We start from the raw sequence: 18,006 nt of genomic DNA, 5'->3' as shown, positions 1-18,006 counted from the left end.
GGGGTAAATTTTGATGGGCGTAGGCCAGAATCCCATAGGTTTCAACACTTCTTGTGTTGAAATCCCTCATCTCCATTGTTCCCAAGCTTGGAACAGCTTATGAAGGTATTTTTGAGTAAACCCTAGCTTATTTTACCATTAAAGAAGAAGAGGAAAATTAAAAGAATCCATGTTTTCTAGGTTTCTATCTCGCCAAGCCTGCTATAGCGACTGACACACTGCTATAGTGGCACTACAATAATGAAAATATTTCCATTATGGAGGGATGACATCAGTCCAAATCAAGTTCCAATTACAATTTTTCATCGTGCCACCCAATTTAATTTGGTAGCGTATTTCAATTTTTTTGGGATTTCGCACAAGGTTCCTTTTGGGATAACGACCCATCCGTCGTTATTCAAAAGGCACCTCGTGTGAAATTCCATTTTTTTAAAATACACTACCACATTAAATTGGGGTGGCACAACAAAAAATTTAGATTTTGAATTTGATCCGGACTGATACCATCCAGCCATAGTTGGAATTTTCTTGCTATGTCGACGGTGATATAGCGGCAATAGTGATTGATGGAATAGAAACTCAAAAAGTCATTTTTTTAAAATTATTCCTCCCCCACTTCAGTAGTAAAATAGTCTAGGGTTACTCAAAAGATCCTCTCAAGCTAATTGAAGCTTGGGGACAAGGGACATGAGGGATTTCAACGTAAAGGAAGTCAAGACCCACAAATCTTAGGCCTATGTCCATCAAAATTTGCCCCTACAAAATCAAAAGCTTGTGTTCTGAGTTCTATAGCAATTGCTTGACATCCAGATAGGCTAGGCTTAAATGAATAATTAGACATGTATTTAATTACATAATACCATGTTAGTTATTGGGAGATTATATGTATAGGCCTCCGGACACATAGTCTAAATAGTTAAATATGTTATTAATTTTTGTTGAAGTGGTAGTGAACTTGATTAGCTAATGTTTACCTTTTGATGAGTGATGGCTTGATAGGTGTTATTTTGATGGGTGTTACCTTTTGATCGTGGGTAATCAGATTATGAGTGAAAAAATGGTCTGGAACGAGTCTTTTAGAGTAGGTGATGGTTGTTGATTTCCATTGATGTTATATGTGTTTGCTAACTGCTTCGTTGGTATTACTGTTATAACTAATCGTTAGGAAGGTAAAAAGAGTATAAACTGAAATATTAGCTTGTGTCAATATCATGCAATTGCCTGTATTCACTTAGCTCAGTGGTGATTGTGATATGAGATTGTTGGTTAGCTCGAGTACCACGTCTGGTACATACTAATGGTTGGCACATGTACCACACATGATACATGATATCTTTAATTAGTTGGCTCGGATACCATGTTTGGCATATATTCACTTAGCTCAGCTACCAATCCTGATAGGGAATATCTTATTAGTTAGCTCGGGCACCATACCGATACAGGTTTATTAACAGTAGGGGTGTACATAAATATCGAAAAATCAAATCAAATTGAACTAATTCGGTTCTTCAATTTCAGTTTTTTGATTCGGTGTGGTGTTATTTCTTCAAAAGTTTGTTTCTTTGGTGTAAGAGTCTCAGAACTTCGGTGCACCGAAGAACTGAACTTATATATAGATATGAGCATTCTCTTAACTAAAAATAAAAAGTCAATTAACAATTAAATCATTCATAAACAAATCAAAGTAGTAACAAATGTATAGTTCAATAGTTAACTTCAACTATTAATTTCCAAGAGGAACCAAAACATATTTTTATCAATGTACATTATGTAAAGGAACTTGTCTTCATCCTTGTTTTTCTTGAGAAGTAGCTGGAGGCACAATGTTTTTGACAAAGCTAAATATAGTCTTTTAGTTAGCACAATAAGTGTTCCATGACGTTTAAATTTATGTATCTTATACTTTGATTTTGTCCTCATTTTATTTTTTATTCGCACCGAAAATCGATTTAAAAACCCCGAACTAAACCGAATCGAACCGAATTAGATTTGTTTGATATATGGTGCACACTTTTCTAAAACAAAAAATCTAAGAACCAAATCGGAGCGAAGAACCGAACAACCACCTCTAATTGACAGTTAGATCAGGTACCACACATGGTACATATGTTTTCTCTATGTGTTGGTTCTGTGAGTGGATCGACTTTATATACTGTGTTGTATTTATCACATATATATTAATCCTTGAGTGGATGAATTGATATGTTTAAATACTAGGGTGGTTTTTGTGTAGACCGAAATTGCATGTTAAATAATGGAGAAAATGGTCTAAAGCCTCCCAATCTATACCCGAAATTCCAACTACACACTCCAACTTCACGGGTGTTCTATCACCCCCTGAACTGTTTAAAACTAAAATAATTTACTCCCTAGACGCTTACGTGACACAGTGAGTGTATTTCACTCTCTTAGAGAGAGTGAGGACCAACACAGATAATAAACTTTATTTTTGAAATTTTCATAAATATGTGTGTTTTTAATTATTATTTTTTCTTATTTACTTCTTTTCTTCTTCACAGCAACATAAACCAAATCTCTCCACCACTCACCTTCTCTAAGTCGTCGCAACCGTCACATTCATTGGATTCACCATGTAATTTCATTATTCCTCTTGATTCTAGAATTTTGATTTTTCAATTTGCGCATGAAATTAGGAAATTTGGAAAAATACCTAACCGAATAGTTAGAGATGCCGCAAGCAAAGATCATATAGCCTAATTGACTGTTTATTAATATTATTAAAATTGTTAATCATCATTTTACATTCCAAACCACATGGCCAAATGGGTTGGAAAATTCTTATCTTGATTTGCACTAATTTAATAATTTAATAATTTAAATTCAAGTTCAGAAAGAATTTTGAGTTGTCAACGAAATTCATATATGATTTTGAAAATATAAATGAAAAGATCCATTGTTATGTATCCATTACCCCAATCTGAAGAATTTGACAAATGCAACCATGAAACTAACTTAAGTATATCAATCAAATGATGGATGAGACGGTTAGGAATCAAAATTCTTTTCCAGATTTTTACTCTTCAAAATTGTCGTTTCGGTCATCTATAAGGAAGACATGAAATGTGTCGTGAACTCCTCTTGAACTTGAGTTTTTTTTTTTATATCAACGGTTTAGGACTTGATAATATTAATGGTAGGAAGGAAGGAGTGAGTTGGGTTGAATGATGAACTTTTGATGTTTGCAACATAGATGAAAATGGTAGAAAAAAGATTGATCAATGGCATAAAAAGAAAGAATATTATAGATTTGTAATTTCACCTTTCAATAATAAAACTTGAAATTTCATAACCGCACATTTCATTATTGTAAGCTTAAAGCCGTCACAAATAAAACTTGAAATTTTCTCTTCAATGGCAAAAAAAGTTTCATCAAACAATTGTCAAGAAAAAGAAAACAAGAAAGGGGCGGAAAAGAGAAGAAAAAAATATAAAAGGAAAATAGAATAAAGAAAAAGATAATATTTTTTTAATTAAAAAAATAATATATATTACGTGGCAAGGGAGTGTGTATTCACTTTCTAACACAAATCTGGATGTGACCTTTTAGGGGGCTATATATTTCGTTTTAAAAATGTATATGGGGTAATAGGACCCTCGTGAAGTATAAATGTGTAGTTAAAAATCTGATAATAGGTTAGGGTGCATTTGACTACTTTCTCTTAAATAATGTAAACAATGTTTCAGGGATCCTTGGATAGTTCACATTACTTATGATGGTGTTGAATCATGTGTGGTTTAAGTCAAGAGAAATAAAAAAGGATTTATCAATTAATAAAGTTAGTTGGTGGACTTGAGAGGATTCAGTAGAAAAGACTCTAGGATTGGCAAAGTAGGTGGTTTCGATAAGTCATTATATGATATAAGGGTTAGGCAACGATCAATCGGAAAGGTGACATAGCTCTTAATGAAGGAGTTGGCAGTGGAATAAGTTGGTTGACTTGGGAATATAGTGTATGAATCCAAGGTGATGGGAATCAGTAGCTAAAAGATCGAAGGTGGATAGTTCAAGTCTTATGTTTTCTTTTGATTATTTACATGTTATTATGTGGTGGATTCAAATCAACTCTATTATGGGACATACAATGCATTACAGACGTATGATCATTACGCTTCAACCGGGTTATTCTATTCCACCTCTTAGAAAGAAAAGAACTTAAATAAACATACTTAATAGCATGGTGATACATTTATACAAAACTTCTACCCCGAGCACACGCAATGAAACCGTAGACAGTCAAGTGAAATCCAATCCACGAAATAATTTAATCTATGGACAGTGTCGTTGTGGTAAAGGTCATAATGCCAAAGGAATCATTACCGCAAGGCATAAAGGGGGAGGTCAAAAGCGTTATTTGTACTGATACTATTCTTGTTGTGCCACTTGACATAGTTTGGTTGCATGATGTGTGATGTTTCTTAGGTGAAGACGATGATGATATCCAACAACTTCTACTCATCTTTCCTTATGGTGAGAGTTGTGTTTTATTTCCTTTCATAATTTGTATTCTCTTGGAAGCTCTTGTACATGTTTAGAAACGAGTGTTTTCAAAGACAAGTTGTATTATGTTAAGGCTAGAAGTTGTTTTCTGAATTAAATAAGTGATTTGTTGAATTTTTATCCACTTTGGCGGTCCTTTAGTTCAAAATTGGGTGATAAATGTTCTCATATCTAAGTGTTAGAATAGGTGTCCATACGGCCCGATGAATTTGAGTCGTGACTAGGGGTGTTCACGGTTTGGATAAAAACCGATCCAAACCGAAAAAACAAAACCAAACCGATAAAATAAAACCGATTTTTATTTGGGTTTGGTTTTAGGTTTTTGAAAACCGATAGTATTTAGTTTGGTTATGGTTTTATTCGAAAAAAATCGAAGAAATAACCGAACCGAACCGATGAATTATATACATATATTTTATTAATATACATACTTAATATATTATTTTTATAAACAATTTTAAAGATCTTATACATATTTTCATTAAAATTTATTTATAATTTGCTCATTGAAAGCAAAAATGCCCAAGATGAAACATTTATCTTATTGATTTCATGTATATGAGTGTCTATGCCAATTCTTTGTGGAACTGAAAATGTTATTGTCTCTTCCTTCTAGGCCAATATAGTGAATTTTAAAACTTTATTGGTAGTACATTTAGTGATTGAAAGTTTAGTAATTTAAGTCATTCTAACTATTTTTCGTTTTGAATGGATTGTTGTCACTTTTTTCACATTTTAAATGAATTGTTTCTTTTATTTTTGTGAATGATTAATAACCGAATAACCGAACCAAACCAAACCAAACCGAAACCGATAATCACCTAACCAATAAATGTATATTATATTTGGTTTGGTTTGGTTTTGATAATTTTAAAACCGATTAAGTTGGTTTGGTTTTGGTTTTGACCAATAACCGATCCAAACCAACCCGTGAACATCCCTAGTCGTGACAATACAAGTAGACACTTAAACTTGTAAAGAATTGAACAAACGGATACATAAGTCCTACTTGACATTTTATGTGACAATTCACATCCTACGCGATATTTTACGTGATATCCTATATGTATAATGTCATATCATCATACATGTATTTGTTCAACTTTATACCAGAACAAACTGTATTATTCTTCTCCCATTCGGAACCTATAATTTCTTAAAAATAGTCTAGTCTGAGCTAGAAAAACAAATTCATGAGCAAGCACGAATTTAAATGTACACTTAGGCACTCAAACAATTTTTTTCCACCAATCACCATGATCAACATCATGACACCTATGTCTAACGTGGCACCACGCGCTACTTGAGCGTCTGGGCCTAGTGTAATTTCCTCAGCATATCGGTGCTACTAGTACATAGCAATTGAGTATCAATATGCGTCTTTGAGTTTCCCTATATACGCGCTAATATTCAGCCACGTGGTTACACGCTCTCCCCCATCTGCCCTATTTCTTCTCTATATTTTTCAGTCTCTATCTCAGGTATATCGACTGTCTCAATCTCCTTCTTCGGACTCTCCGACTCCCTCAGTTTCATAGTCGTAAGTTCTCTTTCTCTGCCCTACATTGATCGTTTTTTTTCCTTTTCTCAAGCTGAAATCAAGTAGTTATTGGGTTTATTGATCATTGGATTGTCTTGGCTAGAAGTTAGAGAGTTGCATTTGTGGTTTGTCTGAGTTAGGGTTCATCTGCGGAGACATTCGTTTGTTGGTGATTTTTTTAATTTTTTTTTTAACTTGTGATAGTAGAAAAGGATGCTTTCAATGTTTTGGATACTGGTTTGCTTGAACTGACTGAATTTTCTAGTTTATTTTGGGAATGCTTATGATTATGTGTCCATTTTGGGTGTTACTTCCTTTTTTTGTTAAAAAAAAAAAGGGGGGTAGGGGAAATGGGAGAGGGAATTACAAGATGTTGAATTGAATCATCGCCAACAAAACAAGGTGAATTTCGATGTGTTTGGGTTGCTTTTGTGCACCTCGACTAATTCCACCTGCTACCTCCCGTAGCAACATGTATCAGATAACTCTGTCCATCAAGGTTAGGATAGATAGGAAGAACTAGTGTTTTACCCTTCGAGGTGGCCCAATAGTTTGGGCTTGGAACTTTCATGTTGGAGGTCTCAAGTTCGAAATCCCTTGCCAGCGAAAGCAAGGGGTTTGCTTTCTAGGTCGAGCTCGTCGCATCGGGCTTGCCTAGTGCGGGTTACCTCTCCTATGTGGTTTGCGAGCTATTGCATAGGAGCGGGTAAAACCCTGTGCACCCAAATGATAGCGGCTGCGGGTTTCCCTTATCATAAAAAAAAAAAGAACTAGTGTTTTTGTCTCCACTAGGATTTGAACGTGAGACCACGGATATGTGGTACCTCCCACCAACAACATGTACGAGGTAGCTCTGTCCACCAAGGTTAGGATAAATGAGATTTCCTTAGGTTAAATAAACAATTTGTTTTGGGTAGTCTTAGTTGCACTATATACTCATTTATGGTAAAGCTTTAGAATATGCTCACAATAGAGAGATGCTCTTGTGTGGGTGGTAAAGCAATAAATCTCCATGTTTTAAGCTCATACTTAAGATAATATTTCCTAGTATCCTTACCCCCTTTTCCCTTCCTTTCTGGGTTGCGTTCCTTGCGGAGAGTGGTGGGTGGATTTTTTTTTTGTTGGGAGGGGGGTCAGAAGGCAGGCTGGTCACCATGGCCAAAAGACAGCTCTAGTCAACAATAACATAATGTGCGACTTGACTCTCTTATCAAATGATGCAATATTTTGGCACCTTCTTGTTTGAAAATTGCTACACCCATTTTTGGTGCACATCACAAGTTATTGCGGACCAAAAAACGTGTTATTTAAGTGGAGAAAGGTAGAGGGGTAGACCCATTATCCACCGAGTTTCAAACCATGCACCAAGTCCCAGGTGACCCCCAGGATTTATCGGTTATCTGAAAAAGAATTGGTGCCTTCATTTTGATTATGCCTTGATCATAGTTGTTTCTTTATGTGCACCTCCCTTACATTTTGCTTGTTGTTTCTCCAAGATAAAAAAGGTCCCGGGGGGGCGGAGGTTTGTTGTCTATAGAAAGTAGTCTCTATACCCCCAAAAGAGATATATATTAGGAAAAGTAAAGGACATGCAATGCAGTTTCAGAAGGTATTGGTTATTTGTCATATCATGCAACATCCTTAGCTACATATGACTGAAAGCCTTGTTCGAGTTCTGTCTCTGATTCTTTCTCATATACACTCTGGTTTTTGTAGGCTCACTGAGTAATTTGGAGGTTGGCATTTAAATCCACTAAAAGATGCCGGTCAATCCAAGAGTAAAGAAGGCATTTCGTGCTATGAAAAGTATTGGCATCTCTGAGGAAAAGGTGAAGCCAATCTTGAAGAGCCTTCTCAAACTATATGACAAAAATTGGGAGCTTATTGAAGAGGAAAATTATAGAGCACTTGCAGATGCTATATTTGAAAAGGAGGATTCAGAGGTTCAACCAATCCATCTTTCTTTCTTTGCTTTTCTTTCTCTCATATTTCTGGTCAAGTCAGAGCTTCATTTTTCTTCTTTCCTTAGAAAATCATTAAACGTGCTCAATGCAGTCTGAATTCTCTTTATTGACATCCTATTGCAGGTGGCAGAACATAAGAAGCCTGAAAATAATGAAGTACGTGATATGGTATGTTTTCATGTGTTCAATTTAAGTCTCTCTGTAATTTCTATAGGATCTGATTTTTTGTCCTTCCCCATTTCCGTTGTATCTTTTATTGGTCCCTTAGCCGCTTGTGCAGCGAGAGGAAGTTTTAGAGGAAGAAGCAGTGCCTGAGGAGCCTGAAAGACCACTAAAGAGATTGCGATTAAGATATCAAGAAGGTCAAGCTTCACCTTCCTCTAACAATTCTAGTGCCGGGACTTCTCTTAAAAGGCCTAGGCGGGAGGAGGAAGGTGAATTATCTGGACCTCGTTATCAGAACCAGTCACAAGGGGAAGCAAATCCTAGTTCTGTTAGGAAAAATCTCAGGTTGAACGAAACTCAAACATCTCCAATCGCGTCCAGGGGTCAGAATTCGGTTGCTGCTAAATCTTCCCATGCAGTAAAACTCAAAGAGCCAAAGACAGAACCAGGTGTAGAATTGTCCTCTAAACAGAAGATGTCGGGATCCCTTGCTTTAATCAAGCCTAAGGATGAACCATATACTGATGATATGCCACAGTTTGAGGTTCCTATTGCTGTTATTCACCCAGGTATTTAATCTTGGATGGCCAAATGTTGATATTTACTGTGTCACAAATTATTTTACTTGGTTACAAAATTTTCCTTGGCCAATATACAATTTTGTTTCTCTATACTGGAGTAAGAAATGAATACAAGACATAACTAGATTGGTTTACATAGTTTACCCATTTCGTATTCTGGAAGTATACCCATATATTTGGATAGTTCTTGGCTTATAGAAGCTATGGAGATTACAAAATTAAAACTTTGACATCTTGGTGGATCTCTGTATGGAATCTTGATCATTGTGCATAAATTAAGCTACAGTTCATAAATTATTTTACCTTCTTTGGTCTTTGATATTCTCATCAGAAAGTTCCCTGGGAACATCTACAAAGTTTTCTCTTCTAAATGGCTTTGTTTTGATTCCGTAGAGCTGTCAAACAAGGGAGATACTTCAAGTGGTAACACCTCAAGGAGACATTCAGAAACTCCTGAACTGTTAGCGATAGAATTAAGAGGTGGAAGAGATTCAAGTGAGGAAATTACGACTTCATTGAATGGAGTGAAAACCAGTCGTGAGCTGATAGAAGTCCAGGATAGATGTCACACTGATGTAGATATTGCCTCCTCACCATCTGGAGAGGTAAAAATCTCTATTAACTGGGACCCAGCTCTTTGTAGATCATCAGATTTCCATACGCCGAGTGTAGAATCAGTTATGAAGATGGTGGAGCTTAAATGTCTTAAATCATACAAAATCCTGGACCCTAACTTTTCTCTGATGAAGCTGATGAAAGACATGTGTGAGTGTGTTTTGGAACTGGGAACTCAACATAGTCCTGAATTGCAATCAACCACAGATGTTGCTGCAGAAAATGATTTTGGCTCGAGAAGCATGACTGTTAATTCCTCAAATGGATTTATGAATTTTGAAATTGATGCTGGGGATGCTCAACCAAAGATACCCCGACCCTCTCCTCCTCGTATTGGTGAAGACTACATTCAAGCTGGTCAGATTGCATCAATGGGCAACTGTGGTAGTACTCCAGAAACTGACCAGAATGGTATTGAGCAGACTAATCCATGGAGTATGGAGGCTCCATGTGAATTAATTCTAGGTGAAATAGGTACATTTGATTCCTTAAATGAGTTGCTGAACTCTGATCTTGGTGCTGGGGAAGCTCAACCGGAGATACCCCATCTCAATTCTTATTTTGGTGAAGACAGCACTCAAGCTGATCATACAGCATCAATGGGCAACTGTGGTATTGCTCCAGAGACCAGTCAGAGTCGTCTTGAGGAGGTGGTTTCGCATGAAGCGACTCCACGTGATGTAGGGTCTGTTGAAGTCATTGATATAACCAAGGGGCAAGAAAATGTTATAATTTCTTTGGTGAATGAAGTTAATAGCAATCATCCACCATCATTTCACTACATAGCTTCCAATGTGGTTTTCCAGAATGCATATGTAAACTTTTCTCTGGCTCGTATTGGAGATGATAATAGTTGTTCAACTTGCTCTGGTGATTGTTTATCATTGTCCACACCTTGTGCTTGTGCACACATAACCGGCGGTGATTTCGCCTACACAAAGGAAGGTCTAATAAAAGAAGAGTTTCTTAAAGAATGTATTTCCATGAATCGTGACCCCAAGAAACACTGCCAGTTCTTTTGCAAAGAGTGCCCATTGGAAAGATCAAAAAATGAGGACATTATAGAAGCTTGTAAAGGTCATCTGATGAGAAACTTCATAAAAGAGTGTTGGTGGAAATGTGGCTGTAGTAAACAATGTGGCAACCGTGTAGTACAGCGAGGTATAAGCCATAAGTTACAGGTACGAATGTGTGTATGTTGATTTTGTCTTTGATCACGGTCATAATAGCTAATGCCTTAAATTTAACTGCTATTGTGGTCGTCCTTTGAGCTCCACAAGCTCCTTCCAAAACCATAGTTGGGTTCCCACTATTAACTTGCTCTATACTTGTTGCTCTTCTTTCAGGTCTTTATGACTCCGGAGGGGAAAGGATGGGGCTTGCGGACCCTTGAAGACCTTCCTCGTGGTGCTTTTGTCTGTGAATATGTTGGAGAAGTTCTGACCAACACAGAACTCTTTGATCGTGTTTCACGGAGCCCCAATGGGGAGGAACATTCTTATCCAGCCCTGCTGGATGCTGACTGGGGTTCAGAGGGTGTCCTAAAGGATGAGGAGGCTCTTTGTTTGGATGCTACATTTTATGGGAATGTTGCCAGGTTCATCAATCACAGGTAAGTTTGCAAAGATGGATCCCAAGTTTTATCTTTTTCTGTATCTCTCCAGCTTGGGCTGGCTTAGTCATTAAAAACAAAAACAACAATCTGATTGAATTTAGGTCTAAATTTGTGTTCACTTGTCCTCAGGTAAGTCTCCTACTTGACTTTGAACTAGATTTCAGTGCATCTTTGAACTTCTGTATTTTTCCCTCACTTTTCAAGTTCACACAACCTTTCTTTTTCATAATTAACAAAAAACAAAAAAATGATAATTCATATTGCTCGTCAAGCAAAGCCCATTATTGAGTGTTAACTGTTCAATATCCTTCCCATTAAACATCCACATCCTGTTTTATAAATAAATTCTGCTCATTTCATGCTTCTTTTCTTACATTCCCACGTTTAGCTCCTTTAACTACTTCGCCTCTGGCAGACCAGAGAGACTATGCGTTTAGCAATTTGCATCTTCTTGTCATGTAAGAATATTCAAAAACAAAAATGGATAAAAAAAACAATAAAGAAAGAGGGCAAAGAGAACCATGCATTTTGTATCTGTTTGATGTTTAATCATACATAGATGTCGGGAACATATTTTTGATGCATTTACTTCTAATTGTTGTTCTGGTCCAGATGCTTCGATTCAAATTTGGTTGAAATACCAGTTGAAATAGAGACTCCTGATCACCACTACTATCATGTATGCTCCCTGAATCTTTAAACTTCATTTCATCGTCAAGAGCCATTCCTTCACATTGATAGCTTTGTTGGATAATTTCATGTGATTGCTTCTTGCAGCTTGCTTTTTTCACTACAAGAAAAATTAAGGCAATGGAGGAGCTCACTTGGGTGAGTAGGCTTTATTTCATTGTCACATGCTCAGGTTCATTGTATCAACTTGCACTTGTTTTGTTGCTCTTTGATTTACCACTATAAGTACACTGGTCTGGTTTGCTTTGGACCAACTTTTATGTGTTTTCTGATCGTGTGCTGACAATTCCATTTACATTGAGCCTATGTCACTCTTTCATGGCCACAATTTTTGTTAATTTCTTTCTCTCTTAATACTTTAGAGCTTGTAATGATGTGATATATCTTGAAAATGTGAAAGTGATGTTTGTGTTTTAGGTTTACTCTAATCATAAAGGGTTAAGCACAATGAAAATCTCCTCTTTACTTGGGAATTATGGTTGCCTATGTTGATCGTTAATGGAGTGAAATCAAATTTAGGTCCCTGATTTTGAGAGTTAATTCAAAATGTCAACTTTCTGTGTTCTATATTGCGATAGTCAATAACACTGAGCTATGTCCTAAATATGCCAAGAAGCAGCATAATTAGATGAAATTTGTGTTGATATCATTGAGAGAAAACATAAGCAGTTATTTGAAAATGCTCAAACTTACCAATTGAAATAAGTCAACAATACAGAAATTGTTGCTCCAAGGAGTGGGGATGTCAAACTACTCCATTATGACACGAATATTAGTAAGTAATGGTGGCTCACCATTTCAACATGTGTAGTCTTTTTGTGCCGTGAGTGTTCGCCTGGTAGATACAAAAAGGTGCTTGCCTAATGCCTCCATACCTTTCAGAATATATGCTTTGCTATTTGGTTAGTATCTGCCTGATGAACATAAGATTTGGCTCTTGCAGGATTATGGTATTGATTTTGATGATCTTGAACATCCAGTAAAAGCATTTAGCTGCCATTGCAGTAGCAAGTTCTGCCGAAATATGAAACGTCCAAGCCGTAAGTAATATTGGGAATCATCTCCTGGTTTTTATGGTTGGAATTTGTGAAAATTGTCGTAGTTAAGTTGTAAACTTGCCCAAATTATCAAAAAGAAAACATGAATTGTGTCTATCTGCAACTATTGCAGAAAACAATATTTTTTTTAAGTGTGTTTACAATTTCTTAATGTTAGTTGGTAATTCTGCCATCCGAACAGATATTACCAATGGAATTGGTGTTATGGCTTGTCACTAGATTCCCGAAAGAAAATGCAGGATCAGTAACTTTGTTTGTTCATTAAGTTTCAGCAGATTCCTAGAAGGAATTGCAGAATCAGTAACTTTGTTTGTTCATTAAGTTTCAGCAGATTCCTAGAAGGAATTGCAGAATCAGTAACTTTGTTTGTTCATTAAGTTTCAGCAGATTCCTAGAAGGAATTGCAGAATCAGTAACTTCATTACTGTTCACCAGTCAACAACAACAATATACCCAGTGTAATCACACAAAGTGGAGTCAGTTGAGGGTAGAGTGCACACAGACCTTACGTCTACTTCAGAGGTAGAGAGACTGTTTCCGATAGACCCTCGGCTCAAGGCAAAAATAGTCTAGAAAAAGACGTAATGGAAGTATAAGAGACAACAAATAATAACAAAAACAACATATAGTAGTAGTATAGTACTACAACAAAATAATACTATAATTGAACTACACGAAACAACAGATAGTAACAGAAATCGAAGAACAAGAAACTACAAGAGTAACACTATGACTACTCATAAGCACATCAAGACAATGCACTCCTACCTACTAGTATGAATGTACTCCTACCTACTAATCTTCTATCCTAATTTGTGTCCTCCCAGTGTTGTCAGAGGCATGCTTAAGCTTTGAAGCGAAACTCAAAGCGTGTTGAGCGCTTTGCCACACTTAATGTGCTCATTAGTGTCGTCATCAAGGCTTTAAGACATATTTTCCTTACCAGTAAGCCTCTTTAGGCAACACTAAACAATTGATATTTCCTTTGAAACCTTTGGACATTGTGAAGCAGTTTCCGATTGATGCTGCAAGAAAACTATTGGAATTAGATAAACTTAGGCGGTAATGTTCATTTGAATTAATATGAGAAACTATACAGATAAAATAGAAAAAAATGAAACTATTATAGCTACATAATAATGATAGGATGACACACAAATCGAGAAATGGTCCAAATTTTTTCTTAATATAACTTTAATTGTCAAAAAATAATGATAATAAAAGGGATCAGCTAAGGAATACTTCTTCCGTCCCATTTTATGTGGCACCCTTTGACTTGACATGGTGTTTAAGAAAAAAGGCAAGACTTTTGGAATTTGTGGTCTAAAACAATCCTTAGATATTTGTGTGGCTGAGAATCATTTCATTAAGGGTAAAAAGGGAATTTTAAAGTTAGATTATTTCTAATTATAGTAAGGTGACATTCTTTTTGGGACAGGCTAAAAAGGAAAGGGTGTCACATAAAATGGGATAGAGGGAGTATGATATATGAGAGAATTTTAAGCTTTAAGTAACAAAACAAAATGTAAGTGGACGAGTCATACCTGCTAAGTTTGTTTCATTCAATGGTGAGGGTCAGGCATATGCTTGATGTCTATTCATATAAGATGTTTAATGACTAAAGGAAATATAAAATCATCCTTGATGGTGTTGGATTAATGAAGGAAAACATTGGGCCAAAAACGGCTACAATGCCATAAGTTCTGTACATGTACAAATTTTAAAAGGTTGTAAATGGTATTATTAACATTGGGTATAACATTAATCAAGGCAACCAAAAACATTGTGAGTGTCTCTACAAATTTTGAAGAGGCTATAAAAGAAATTATTAACATTTAGCTTAACCTTAAATAAGGCAAGAACGTGTGGATTTTTTATAGGAATTTGAAGAGGCTGCAAAAGGTATTATTAGCATTTACCATATAAGATAGGGATTAAGGAGTAAGTAATTAAAACACATGAAAAGGAATTACAACTAATTAGTTTTAACATGCAACTTCTTATTTCCTCACTTGAATATGTAATCCAGCCTAGTGGTACTTAAAATTTATTATTTAATTAATCATTAATGAGATGGTTATTTTGATTTATTTTAGGGGTAAAATAGTATCCAACTTTGCACTTTGAAGCTTTCCACTTTTAATATTATACGATATGATGGTTTATAATTACTAGTCTTGAACTAAATATATATATATTTGTATTTTCTCCATTTGCGTCTTTTTTCATTAAAGTTCACTCTTTATATGCTCTTCACTCTTAAAGCTCCAATGAAGTTTTTCTGCACTTTTCGCTTTTGATAACATTGTGTCCTCCACACCTTCCTATTTAAGGTCATGTCCTCGGTAAGCTGTCATTGTGCCATGTCCTATCTAATCACCTCTTCTGAATCCATTCATAGCCAACCTCTCACACCTCTGCATTGGAGAATCCGTGCATCTCCTCATCACATACTCGAACCAATTCAACCTCGCTTCGCGCATCTTGTCTTTAACCAAAGTTACTCCCACCTTATCTCGGATATCCTCATTTTTAATCCTACCTCTCCTAGTATACCCACACATCCATCAAAGCATCTTCATCTCCACCTCTTTCATTGTCGGGATGTGAGAGTTTTTGACTGGCCAACACTCCACCCCATACACCATAATGGTTAACCACCACTTGTAGAACTTGTCTTTAAGTTTTGGTGGCACCTTCTTATCACACAAGACTCTGGATGCAAGCCTATAGTTCATCCACCTTGCACCAATATGGTGAGTGACATCCTCATCAATCTCCCCGTTTCCCTGGATAATAGACCCATGATACTTGAGACTACCTCTCTTCTGGAAGGCGTGTGTATCAAGCCTCGCTTCCTCGTCAGCCTCGTGCGTCATCTCACTGAACATGCATTTCAAATACTTGTCTTGGTCTAGCTCAACTTGAACCCTTTATACTCCAAGGTTTGTCTTCAACCTCCAACTTAGCGTCAACTCCGTCACGAGTCTCGTCAATAAAAATCGCGTCATCTGCAAAATGCAAATAATATACACCATGGCACCTCACCTTGAATTTGTCGTGTCAATACATTCATCACCAAGGCAAATAGAAACTGCTTGATTGATGATTTAGTTTCTAATATTTGTTCTAATGTATATGGTTGGTCTTTGCTATTTCATTAGCAATTGTAACTCCACCAAAGGAATGATACTTTGAAGTTAATAGTCTGTCTAATCCTAGAGAGAAAATAGAGGTTGTGTTTGCTCTTGAAAATTGCTAAAAAAATCCATCTTTTTTCCGGACCGGAGTAGCTTTTAACCTGACACTAGAGGTACTGCAGAAACTGAAAGACTTTTCTCTAACAGCATTTGGTTGAAGCAAATTCCAGAAGTTTTTGACCAACAAATGCAACATAGGTGCGTCAAATGGTGGATGGGTTGAGTCATGTTTCAGCGAGTCAAATGAGATGGAGTCAATGAAATTGTGCAGAACTCAACTCAACCTAAACTGGTTGAGTAAAATAATACGGTTTGGGTCAAAATGGACAACCAACTGGTCACAACCAACTCCCCCTCCTCCTTGGCCCCGGCCAATTCAAAATTATTTCCCTGTTTTTTTTTGTAGTTCTTTAAACATCTAAATTAACCAAAAATCTTTTCTTAAATAGAGAGTTTGTGTTTTAGTATCTCTTTAAAAGTTAATTATATTTTTAGTTAAAATGGTTCTTGTTCTTTGTAGTGAAAACATTGGTGAATTTATTGAGAGGAAAATACATGACAAACCAATAAAAAGTTCTTTTCTACAGGTGAAAGGTTGAGAAAGAAAGATATAAATAAAATCTTCCTTTCCATCCATAGATAGAAATGAGTGAACTTTCGTTTTTCTTATTAAATAAAAATAAATAAGGGAAAGTGAGTGAAATTTTTATGTACACCAAAAATAATTTTCCTTTTCTAAAAGTGAAAGCGTATGAAAGTATAGAGTGAGAATTACATCCCACAACCAAACAAATCCAACTTTAGTTTTCTTTTCTTTAAATGAGAAAGTCAGGTGAAATCTAGAGACAGATATACCCATCAAACCAAACCAATGAACACATTTATTTTCCTTACAGAGAGAAAGGAAGTGAAAGTGTTCAGTGTTGAGAGAGATGTATATCCACCAAAGCCAAGTTAAAAGCTCTAAGTGAAGTTATTGAGTGAGAATTTTTACCCACAAAACCAAAAGATAAAACCTTTTCATTTCTTTATAGAGAGAAAATTGGTGAATATGTAGAGAGAAATACACCCCAAAATTAAAAAATGGGGTTTTCCCTTTATGGATAGTGATGTGTGGAAATGTAAAAAATGAGCAAGGCAATATTTTCTTTGATTTTTTGACACAGCTTTCCGCAATAGAAAGTTACCCGATTTTGTTAATGTGCAAGTTTGTTTACGGGATGGGTGGATATGTTCATGCATTGGGGGGACATCGGTTGTTTATGTGATGGATCTTTAATATGGCTTGGACAATCCTCACTTCTTGAGCTAGTTTTGGGGTTGAGTTAGGCCCAAGTTTCATTTTCTTTACTGTTAAAATGGAAAAAAAATGTCTGAAGGTCTGGTTGATAATCTTCTCAATCACTTTTCATGAGTTTGTGCCTTGACTCATACTTAGAAGTCATGAATGTTGTGCTAAGATTTGGTACCATTAGTCACTTTGTATTATGCCTTGTAGGATCTAGATCAAGAAGGTAGAGCCCAGAGATGGTGATCTTCTCCAAGTATTTTTTTGCCACGTTCCTGATTTTGGGCAGTTCACGAAGCTGTTGTGTTCGAACTAAGTTAAGATGATGTTTTTGTATCTCTGAAGGGTTCTAGCGCCGATGTGCATATGCAATGCTAAACATGTTTATAGTTGTATAAATGACACTATCGAAGCGCAATTTTTGTATAGAAGTTTCAAGGATGTGACTCAGAGCTGGGTTAGCTGCATTTTGGTTGTATATAATGATGTTTTGGTCCATAGGACTATATGCCAGAATACTTAGCCTTTTGTTCTATGGCATGAGGTTAGCATATTGCAGACGGCGCCTTTTCTTGAGTCTTACTTTTCTGCAACTTTTTTTTCTCGTGTCTTCTCTCATTAAGCTCTTTTATCTGCCCATTTTGTTTCTTTTGAAGTCAAAATGAATCTCAGTATATTTTCTGGACAAGAACACTATGGTGGATGTGTAAGCCTTGTAATACTTACCACTCAAAATGTTTTTACTGTATGTTATATTATTTTGCTGGTGAA

The 18,006-nt window shown here is 36.1% G+C and overlaps 1 protein-coding gene across 4 annotated transcripts; it reads left to right on the top strand.

Moving 5' to 3' along the window:
* The first annotated feature begins 5,770 nt into the window (after positions 1–5,770).
* Positions 5,771–18,006, top strand: LOC102580002 (histone-lysine N-methyltransferase SUVR2). 4 transcript variants are annotated; one of them, XM_015313924.1, is made up of 10 exons: positions 5,771–6,059; positions 7,776–8,002; positions 8,147–8,179; positions 8,292–8,757; positions 9,163–10,565; positions 10,731–10,996; positions 11,612–11,678; positions 11,777–11,827; positions 12,633–12,729; positions 17,446–18,006. In XM_015313924.1, the coding sequence occupies exons 2-10, from the start codon at positions 7,820–7,822 to the stop codon at positions 17,463–17,465; spliced, it is 2,586 nt and encodes an 861-aa protein (XP_015169410.1). In that variant the 5' UTR covers positions 5,771–6,059; positions 7,776–7,819; the 3' UTR covers positions 17,466–18,006. The 4 variants fall into 4 exon arrangements, with proteins under 4 accessions (XP_015169410.1, XP_015169411.1, XP_015169409.1 ...); XM_015313925.1 differs by having other exon boundaries at positions 8,147–8,191; positions 8,304–8,757; XM_015313923.1 differs by having other exon boundaries at positions 5,772–6,056; positions 8,147–8,191.

The sequence above is a fragment of the Solanum tuberosum genome, unplaced genomic scaffold (genome assembly GCF_000226075.1).
Source record: "Solanum tuberosum cultivar DM 1-3 516 R44 unplaced genomic scaffold, SolTub_3.0 scf00263, whole genome shotgun sequence".
Classification (NCBI taxonomy): Eukaryota; Viridiplantae; Streptophyta; class Magnoliopsida; order Solanales; family Solanaceae; genus Solanum; species Solanum tuberosum.
Note: the sequence above shows the minus strand (reverse complement) of the source record. Positions and strands in the feature narration are given on the sequence as shown.